The sequence below is a fragment of the Azolla caroliniana genome, unplaced genomic scaffold (assembly GCF_043228905.1).
Source record: "Azolla caroliniana isolate FFs.n. ecotype wild unplaced genomic scaffold, voAzoCaro1.0.p SCAF_16, whole genome shotgun sequence".
Lineage (NCBI taxonomy): Eukaryota > Viridiplantae > Streptophyta > Polypodiopsida > Salviniales > Salviniaceae > Azolla > Azolla caroliniana.
In genome coordinates, this window is record NW_028230451.1 from 8700034 (window position 1) to 8710831 (window position 10798).

The 10798-nt window shown below is 37.9% G+C and overlaps 1 protein-coding gene across 1 annotated transcript; it reads right to left on the bottom strand.

Annotated features, from left to right (window-relative positions):
• Nucleotides 1–1847: 1847 nt before the first annotated feature.
• On the bottom strand, nucleotides 1848–9889 carry LOC147853926 (NADP-dependent malic enzyme-like). The gene is made up of 20 exons (XM_087331940.1): nucleotides 9767–9889; nucleotides 8868–9035; nucleotides 8050–8170; nucleotides 7433–7507; nucleotides 7185–7336; nucleotides 6973–7078; nucleotides 6817–6882; nucleotides 6628–6723; nucleotides 6476–6547; nucleotides 6307–6390; nucleotides 6130–6228; nucleotides 5965–6012; nucleotides 5787–5840; nucleotides 4993–5091; nucleotides 4813–4902; nucleotides 4649–4726; nucleotides 4489–4563; nucleotides 4269–4359; nucleotides 2335–2463; nucleotides 1848–2112 (listed from the first exon to the last, which is right to left on the bottom strand). The coding sequence occupies exons 2-20, from the start codon at nucleotides 9005–9007 to the stop codon at nucleotides 2024–2026; spliced, it is 1764 nt and encodes a 587-aa protein (XP_087188066.1). The 5' UTR covers nucleotides 9008–9035; nucleotides 9767–9889; the 3' UTR covers nucleotides 1848–2023.
• Between the last annotated feature and the right edge of the window lie 909 nt (nucleotides 9890–10798).

Genomic DNA, 10798 nt, shown 5'->3' on the forward strand with positions numbered 1-10798 from the left:
TCGGCCTCCTCCTTCGCCTTTAAGGTCTCATAAGTCTCCCTTTTCAAGGCTTCCATGTCGAGCATTGTCGAACCCTTTCACTTTAAGCCCTCTTCTTTAGGTTGTTGTGTGTCATCGCTTCTTGTTCCCTTTCGACCATCCATCATGGGCCATGTTGTGTCATGTCTTCAACATACTCTTTCGACTTCAGCCCAATTCTCGGTGAGGCCATTTGCACCATCATCATCTTCGGGTTCGATCACGATTGTCATCCTTTCCCTTCGATCAATCGACTTCATGAACATTAGGACTTTATCCACCCCCACCAATCGTTGTTCCTGCTTTGAGAGTTGAGCAAAATGATACTCGAACTCTAGGAATGCTTGTGCCACACTTTGGTGGATCTTCTCCGATGCCACCCACTTGTCGACTCGCACTGATCTCGTCCTTTCGGTCTCTCGTAATCATATGCCTCTCGTAAAGCTTCCTCGAAGGACCCCCATGTCGGGGTTTGTTGTCGTATCTTGTTAATTCTCTCTTGTAGCTCATTCATGGCCACCCAATTGAAGGATATCACTTGGAATACTTCTAATATCCCACGTCGCATCATCTCCGCTTTGTAGTCACCTAGATAGCATGACATGTCATTCTCGTTGAATTGCCCGTTCTGTTGCATGAGCCGCTTTATTGTCGTCGCGATCTCTGACATCGCGTTGTCGTGAAGATTTCCAGCTACCGTGAGAAAACCGAATGGAATGGGCAAAGTCGTTGATGTGCAACATGTGCACATGTGATCTCTGTTGTAGCATGTCCCTTATTTGGGCGACGACTCGACGCATATCGTGCAAATTTTCTTGGATCTCTGGTATGATATCAGCCACCCTTCATTGCCCTTGTACTTGCTCAAGTGGGCCAATATTATTTTGGGTGTGACTTCAACCACCTTCAGGAGGAATGGTGTGCCGTTAGTCGAGAAGTGTAATGTCATCCTTTGTAAATTTAAGTTGTACGGGGCTCTCATCATTGAGCAGAACAGCATTACTTCCCGAGTCTCAGGGTAGTATCCTTTTTTTCAAGGGGGGGATCAGCGGTTGTGTTAGGTCATGGGATAGTTAGGGTTGATGTGAATCAAGGATTTGGGGTAATCAGGTAATCAAGGGCTTTGGGCCAATCATGACTAAGTGTATGCATTTTATACTTCATGATTAATGTTTTTTCATGTGATTGGGGCAACCATGTTTCGGCATGTTCTACTCCAGCACCAGGTGTTGCAAGTTGCAATGATAGTTGGAGGAGCAAGGAGTAAATGCGATGGAGGGATGGAGAAGGGATGAATGTGTACAGAGTGCAGGTAGCTATGGCAAGAGCTTTTAATGCAGTAGTTTTGTGGGGAGCACACAAACAAATAGTCTTTGCCTTTGTTATTTTTGGTTTTTATGTCATTTGTTATGCATGTTCGTGGGTTGAGGATGGTTCTTATGGCCGGCCATTGCCCCATGCCCATTTTTCCATTTCGTTTTAATATTATGTATGTATTGTAGTGTACGTTTATTTCAGGCAACGCAACCTATGGGGCCCTCTTTCGTCATGGTCTGTGTCTGTTCGAAAGATTTTATTAAAACTACGAACTAAAACAGATCCATTGATAGGAGCATTTGTCCATCTCAAATATAAAGTGCATGACAAGGGAATGTTTACAGTATTAGACACCTGATACAATTTATGCCTACTGCCTATAAGGAAAGATGGTTTGAATCACAAATTTTATTATTTAGGATAATATGCATTTAAAATGTGAGAAATCAAACATAACATGCAACCACTACATTAGAAAACAAAACTGGGAGCTCCATAAAATATGTGCCGAATTCAATGCAATATCAATGACATTTATCTGCAGAGTTAAACAAGGTTTGTCGCCACTTGAGATGAGAGGAATTTATTTCCATCAAATAAAAAAATATGAAGAAAAACTTGACACTCTTTGTGATGTCATTTGAACGTTTCACGCTCACCAAGATGGATTACAGCAACATGTTTGAAACTACCGGTAATTCCTATATACCGGACTGTACATGCAGCTTTCAGCATAACCTACCAAGTCTTTAGGTCGAGGAAGCATTGTTGCAAGCCCTGACCGAAAACAAAAAATCTCTTCAACATCTCATTTTATCTCACTTTCTTTTTTCAGTATGTTTTTAAAATCTTTTGTGAACTGGTATGTAAAACATGCATATACCCCTCTGAACAGTTCTTATCTAAGTTTTCTCAGTAAATGTTTTATATTTTGTAGAGTTCACCAGTAAATATTTAATCTTCTGTAGAATTGATATGTAAAAACATGTGTATATATACCTAGTTCATATGCCTTGTCAGCAACAGCTGCTGCAATGTTAGCTGATATTTTTCGGATGCTTTGGAAAGGAGGATAAACAAGGCCATCGTCCAAGTGTTCCTGTGTAACTTGAGCAGCCAAAGCTCTTGCTGTTGCATGGCCAAGAAGCATTAACACATTAATAACACCAAACGTCTTGGTATGCATGTCAAACACATCAACAATTAATAAAATCCAATGTGTTGTGTTGTATTACCATTTAACAAATGCAAAACACATGACATATTGGGGTTATAACTTAGTGGTTGTTACGGGCATGACTATAATTTATCCCGTGGTAGTTTGCACCGTAGTATTCTCCACACGAGGATAAAATTGTGAGGGTTAATCAAGAATGTACAGAAGGGAGGATCTTTTAATCCTAGGGATTGAGACAACCCATAAGGCCAAGTGTGAACTTGCTTGAGGGCCTTAGGTCTGGCTATAAATATGAGACCTAGCTATCCTCATTAACACATTATTTGACTATGTCAATACTTTGATCTTGTGGCAAGTGTGCGCCAGTACTAGGTACGACTCGATGCCATGTCGGTGGTATGGGACGCCATTCAAGACTCAGGTCCGTCTTGATCCCTTCACTCAAGGGTGGTCGGGTGGATCGGCACCCTTCTTTCTCTCTCTTTATTTTTACTATCTATCATCTTTTCATTGTCTATGCTTACATTAGAAATAATCACTAACAGCGGTAAAGGTTTCTCATATCATTAGAACTATACCTCCGCTGTAAACCATACTTAATTAATATTAAGCACACCCAGCTGGGTTCAAATGATTGGGGTGGTTTAATAATCTCATAGTGGGCTATATACTAGTGGTATGTTTCACACACCGTCATTGGAGCTATATCCCAATGGTGAGCGGTATTCTTTTTAGTTAACCTCAATAAAAATTATCATACAGAAAATGAATGGGTCGAACACAACTTTGGAATGTTGAAGGGTTGATGCAGTCATTGGAGCTATATCCAATGATGAGCCATATTCTTTATTGTGAAACTCATGCATAAAATGAAGGGGTTGAACCCATGACTTTGGAATGCATGAGGGTTGAACACATGTTGCTAGAACACATGATTTGGGACTGTAATGGGGTGCTTCAAGTCTCCATCATACAACCTTTACTAACAAATTTCCCCCTCTCTCTTTCATAGAACGTGGATTCTATAAGATTTAGAATCCTTCCAGGGGAATCTATTTGTGACATTCATATCACAATATTATGTAATCTTTCTGACTGCAAAAAGAGAAGGCAAAACAAAATTTTACCTCTTGCATACCACAGTATGGTGCACCTATGAACCTCAAATATAGACGTTTTCATCATCCAAAACTCTTATACCTATTGCCATTTTCCTCTTCAAACTACGCATCCTCTAAACCTCTAACTAAAACCTCAGATGCCCAAGATAAGATATGCCCAGAATATCATGATCATATTTTTTTTTAATACAAAATAGTGAAAAAGATAGAAAGCAATGGACCCCATAAACAATGCAATAAAACATCACCACAGCTGTGGTCTAGTTACAGCAAATTTGGGAGAAAAGTTGCAGGGAAGGATACAAGCGACTGCAGTGGCAGTTCCCTTTACTATAGCTGTAGTCATTAAGTGGGTGAAAACCATAAGAAACAACAAGGCTGCTAGGGTTGTAAAGTTGTATGGTTCCAGTGACGCTCTCTCCAGCAAGGATATTATCGTCAAGTAGGAATAATCATTAATATCAATATGTGCACCGTCCCTAGCTCAAGGATGGTAGGGATTTGGCATTCACAAACAAGCCATCAGTTTATGCAGTATATTATACGAATTTTCCTTGTCTCCAATGGATATGTATACTTTCCATGAACACATGAAAATAAATATCATAAAAAATAATTTGATGGGGAAATCATACCAGCAGTCAACAGCATATCATCATGCACTCTAATAGCTCCAGAGATGATCAAGCCCAGTCCAGTGCCAGGGAAAATGTAAGCATTGTTAGCCTGGATTAAAGTAGAAGTGGGGGTTCAGTCTCCTATATAATTATGAATGGTTCTTTCAACTATTAACAGGGTTCCAAGTTCTTTTTAACTTCATAAGAGAAAACAAACATTGATATTTGTACACAATACCTGTCCTGGGACAAAACGCTTTCCGTTGAAGGTTACAGGATCAAAAGGACTTCCACTACCGAATATTGCTTTCCCCTATTTAGTAGTTAAGTTACCCATATAAAAACAAATACTCGTGGTTTTTGGGTGTTTTGATTCATAATAATATTAAATTTAGAACCTGAGTCCATTTGTAAGCCTCCTCTGCAGTGCATTCAGCATGAGAAGTAGGATTTGACAAGGCCATAACAACAGGTTTCTGCAAGATGCCTCACTATATGAGCATTTCAATCTCAATATAATGAATCATGAGAAGAATATGAAATGCATATAGATTAACTCCACCTCATTAAACGAGGTCAGGGTTTCAAGCACTTCTTTAGTAAATGTACTCCTCTGTCCTGATGAGCCGATCAGCATAGTCGGCTTTAAAATCTGACAAACAGATCAACCACTGTCATTAACTGATCAAAGAGTGCATTGATGTAAGGCTGATTATTCTACAAAATAAAAAGAATCACAAACCTTCACAGCAGACAAGAGGTCTCGACACACTTCATGCTCATGGGCAAAATTCTTTTTGAAATGCTGTAATGATTCCCACCGTGATTTGACAATAAGACCCTAAATGAAAAAGATACAATAATTATGATAGAGATAAATGAAAACCCATTTTTAATAAGATATGAATGGAGTGCAAAGTTTTGGATAGCAAACAGAAAATAGAGGTCACAGTTTAAACAGCTTTTATAGAATGTACAATCTTCCATTTTTCTTGCAGGGGTTTGTAAAGAATGGCCATGCTTGATGTTGAGATTTTGTTCATATCCTTAGTTATACTTCTGCATGCGTTTTAATCCCTATAACTGCAATCCTAGATGATCACATCCACCAGATTCATGTTGCATCTGGAAAGACTTTTTTGGTGTCATGCATTTACCAGAAAGTGAAGACTTGTGTGTAATTAAAATACAAAATGACAATGAAATATCTAGTATATCGCATAAACTCCAATGGTCAGTTTATAAGAGTGATATAATACAGCAGGTCAACATGATATTTTCCTACAAATCACGTGTCTTCTGTTTTAGATGCATCTATTACCATTAACACTCATCAACCAGAACCAAGTGCACAGCCATTTACTTTCAGTTCACTATGTAGCTGAATGCGAATTCCTCTTCAGCAAAGACCATGAAACAATTACTTGCAGATATAGTATAGCCACTGATATAAAAAAATCCAAGGGCGGTATAATTTCAATATAAATATTCAGCAATATATTTTGCAAGCAACGACAATGCAAAAACAGGTAATACCTTTGAGTCCACCAACCATATTTTTTTTCGTGCCTCTTCCAAGGAGACCTTGCACTGTAAGATAACACATAAGCCAACCCATCATGTTAGCTGCAAACTTGCTTCACTTGAATATATTCTATAGTTTCCATTCAATTTTTTTAACTAACTTCTATTGAAAAATATATATAAGTCTTACCTGCTTTGTCATTTCTAGAGCAATCAGTTCAGCAATACCAGTACCAGCCTATAGAGACAAAACAAATATATATAATTTGGAAAGTTTATTACGATATATTTGTTGAAGATCACTTAAAAAGCTCATAATTTAGCATCAGCATATTCAGTGAAATGAAAAGCTTGCCTCTCCTGCACCAAGAAAAAGGAATGTATGATCAGCCAATGTGCCTCCAGTTAATTTTAAAGCTGCAAGAATACCTCCCAAAACGACAACAGCTGTGCCCTGCATTCAGTTATATTTTTAAGTGTACCTTCTCCAAATCATCAGATTACCAGTTTTAACATGGAATGAAATCTCAACCTGTATGTCATCGTTGAAAACAAGATGTGATTGTTGATATCTTTCCAACAATTCAAATGCATTATGATTTGCAAAATCCTCAAACTGCAGAGGAAGAGAGGCATTTACTAATCCGACAATTAAAGATATGACCATATAAGTATATTTATGTGGAGAGCGCAAATTCTACCTGTATAAGAACTTTCTCGCCATAGGCTTGTTTCACAGCAGACATAAATTCATTCAATAAATCCGCGTATTCCTGAAATTGTTCCAGGATATCAAGAAAAGATATAATAATAAATTAATAGCTATACAAATTAGTCATTAGCTCTATTGAACCTTCCCCGTAGCACGACGTTGTCGAAGCCCAATATAGAATGGATCATTGAGTAAGCTCTCATTGTTGGTTCCTACATCTATTGTAATTGGAAGGCACTGCAGTATGCATAAAAATATATAAGGAAAAATATGTCATCATAATAGGTCAAACTTCTCAATGTTAAATAGATGTGAAGCTTTCAAAATTACTGTTGAGGGTCTGATTCCGCCAAGGGCAGTATAAAGAGCAAGCTTTCCAACAGGTATGCCCATCCCCTAGAATTTTGGCAAGCAAATCCTTTTCAATCAATAAAATATGTCTCTAGCACTGACAAGAATCTCGTGAACCAGCACTTGTTTACTTACCTGGCATCCAAGGTCCCCCAGTCCTAAAATCCGTTCACCATCTGTTACTACAATTACTTGGACAAGCTTTTCAGGCCAATTCTTCAATACATCTAAAACTTTTCCTCTGTAAATGACAATGAGCAGATCATTTTCAATGTTGACAGATCTCACACCTCTGGACTAAAAATTCGATAGTATTGATTTAAGTCCATAATGACATAATATCACACCTTTCTTTTAGGCTGATATAGAGACCACGTGGTCGCCTAAAGATCGATCCATATTTCTGGCAAGCCTCACCAACAGTTGGAGTATATACAATTGGAAGCATTTCCTCCACATGATCTATCAATACCTTATAAAAGAGTCTTTCGTTTCGTTCCTAGAATACATGGATCACAATGGTGCACATGACGTCAACTATGAAAAAAAATTCATTTTTCCAAGATGTAAACTTATGAAGATTTCAGTAAATTACCTGAAGATCCATAATTGCCACATACTTTTGCAGAGGGTCTTGGTACATCCTCACGTTATGCAATATTCTATTTTCCTGTAGTACCAAGTGTTGGTAAGGTCAGGTTTACCTTTTTAAACACCCTAACATGATTACTAACAAGTGTTGGTAAGATCAGGTTTACCTTTTTAAACACCCTAACGTGAGAATCAATCGTCTTTCAAGTTCCAAACTAACTAGTGCTCCCAATTACACATGGAATGATCACAACTTTATCATAGATAGTGCATAGTCACAACTTTATCATAGTCACAAACTAAAAACGAAACACTAAAGAACTACAGGTGGAGTGTATAACACTAACATAACTAACCAATCAGGATTTGGTTCACCTAGAAGATGTTATGTACTAAATATCTAAATCAATTAATATCTGAAACATAGAAACACTATCGCAATAACGTTAAGCTCTCTTCTTTTGCATATTTCTTGGTGCCATAACAAAAGCATTCATGTATGATCATGGCAATCTAACAAAAATGCTTAAGCATCTTCATGCAAACGACAAGAAAACATTCAAAGACACTATAAAAATAACAAGAAAAACATAAGGCTGTCACAATATGGAGATTACGCACTTGCATCTCCTGAGTAAAAACTGCTGGAGGCAGAAGCCCTGTAAGATAGTGGTTCTCTCTTTCTTCATACTTAAAAGCAAGACCTTTGTTGTATTGAGGATCCCGAAGAAGTTCAAGCCCACTGGCGTACATAAAACAAGAAATCAGGTTAGACATAAATGAAGGGATCAACCATGCATTTTCTACTAGTTTTTCTCAATAGATCAAAGAAAGCAATTTTGTAAAATATTTGAGTTAAGGAAGGAGAACTGAATCTTGGAAAAAAAAACCGAAAACATAAGTTCGCTGCATGATGGAGATATCAGTGTCCATAGCAAGGTCAACTTCAGAAACATTTGGCACTTTCAATGAACGTAAACTGCCATAATTTCTATCGATAGCAAAGTTAATTGTTGTCCAATTATAATTCATCTGTTAGTTTAGATCAGGTAGCCATTTTGAAATTCATTCAGAGGAGAACACTGTTAAACATTTCATAAACCCAATCTTCGTAAGACAATTCGCAATTATGATTGAGACAGATTTTGATTTTGCTTTACATCTTAAAGGCATGCCACAAAACTCTCTCTCTCTCATTGGATAAATACCCCATTTGTTGTAAACCAATTGTCTCATGGGCCAAATTTGGCCTTAGAAGACGTTAATGTATCCCTCTCTCTCTCTCTCTCTCTCTCAGTAACTCAGAGTGAACTAGTTTACAGGCCCAAACTAGATGGTATCAGCTTCTTCTTCATCATCATCTTCATGAATGTTCTTTTCACGTTTTCTTACTCATTTTGATGCTCTGTGTTTGTATGTTTAGGGTAAAACTAAGTTACCATGCTACATTGCGGCTCCATGGAGTGACAGTCTGATCCTCAGTAGCAGTATCTTCTCCGAAGACATCGCGAGCCCCACCTGAGACTGTGGAGATCTTGTGTCCTCCATTTTGGTGTGCAATGTCATGAATACCAGACATGATGGCCTTCCACGAGGGGTTGCAAGACCTAGATCCGAAATTAAGTATTGGACAGATTAATTCAATTATCAAGATTAGGGTTAAATATCTCCGCCATGCAGATGAAATTGTAATATGCACGAAAGAAAAAATTGGGGGAGATAGGAGGGGTAATATGACCAGAAAGAAGATGCAATAAGACAAAGAAAAGGAGTGAGAGGGACAGGAATTATCAGGAGAAGAGAACGTAATCGGATGGTGCTGTTGAAGATAGAAGAAGAAACAAGCGCAGAGAACTAAAGAAGGATATGGTGAAAGGTGTGGTTAAAGCGAGCTAGAAGATGAATCAGATGTCGAGAGCATAGAAGCAGGGAAAGAATGAAGAAGGCAGGTAAGCGGAAGGTGTGGCTTAAGCTAGCTAGAAGAAGAAGAATCAAGCAGAACGAGGACAACCAAGCATGGGTCGAGGGACGAAGAAACAAGTAGGAGCCAGAGACAAAGAGCAACAAAATCAAGAAGAGGCAGAAAACGAAGAAGAATCAAGCAGAAGAAAGAACCAAAAAAAATCAAGCAGAAGAAGAAGAAGAAGAAGAAGAAAGAGCAAAACAAGCAGAAGAAGAAGAAGAAGAAGAAGAAAGACGAATCAAGGACAAGACGAAGTGGAGGGAAGAGGAAGAAAAGAAAAATCAAACCGAACTGCAGCAAGAACAATCAAGAAGAAGAAGAAGAAGAAGAAGAAGAAGAAAGGATGAGGGGAGGAGGAGGAGGAGATGAAGAGACCTGGTGACGAAGCGTCTGCAGGAAGCCACCGTGTGAGTGTGTGTGAGTGTGAGTGCTTGTGTGTGAAGAAGAAGAAGAAGAAGAAGAAGAAGAAAGTGAAGGTGAAGAAGGTGAAGTTAAATTCGTATTTTGCAGAGAGAGAGAGTAAAAACAAAACTTAACGATTAATGGTAATTATTATTTACGTAAAATAAAATTGAGTTTAATCTATTATTTTTTAAATTTGATAAAATGATTCATTATTATTAAAAAAAATTTAAGTGCCTACGCACGCGGCAAGCTGCGGCTGTCGCCAAAAACAAAAACAAAAACAAAAAAGGAAAAGGAGCAAAATCAAAAAATCAGCTTTTTTATTTTTCCTTTCTTTTCTTTTACATTTTTTTATTTTATTTGCTTTTTCGTCTATTTATTTCGGTTTTCGGACACGAACTGCTCGCATTTTCTGACGCAACTCTAATTAATTAATTAATTAGATAATTCATTTAAATCCCTTGTTCTCGTTTCTTTGTCCTGCTTTCTTTTCTTTTCTTTTTTCAAAGCGGAGCAGAACTTTATTTCCATTTTTATTGCCTTTATTCATGCCACGTGGCCGCGTGCGACACGTGGCGTATGGTTCATTCATTATTATACCCTCAAGGGCAGATACAGAATTACTTTCCCATCATCTTCTCAAATGCTCTTTCCCAGCAAAGTGCATACAATTCTCTCTCTCTCTCTCTCTCTCTCTCTCTCTCTCTCTCTCTCTCTCTTTCGTAAACGTATGTTTATATTAAAACAACATGATAATACAAAAAAACCTTGCTATCAAAACTACGTCAAAAGGTAGCGATGTGGCAAGGGCAACCTTCTAAGGGTTACCTTTGGCTAGGACTTTAAAACGAAGACATATTGGTAGTGGTACATGTGTCTTTTGTACAACGGTTTATGAAGATTCTCGTCATAGGTTTATATCTTGCCCTGTTACTAAAAGTATATGGATAGGTATATCATAACTGTGGGGGTCATTAACTGGAAATGTTTTTGTTGAGAGAC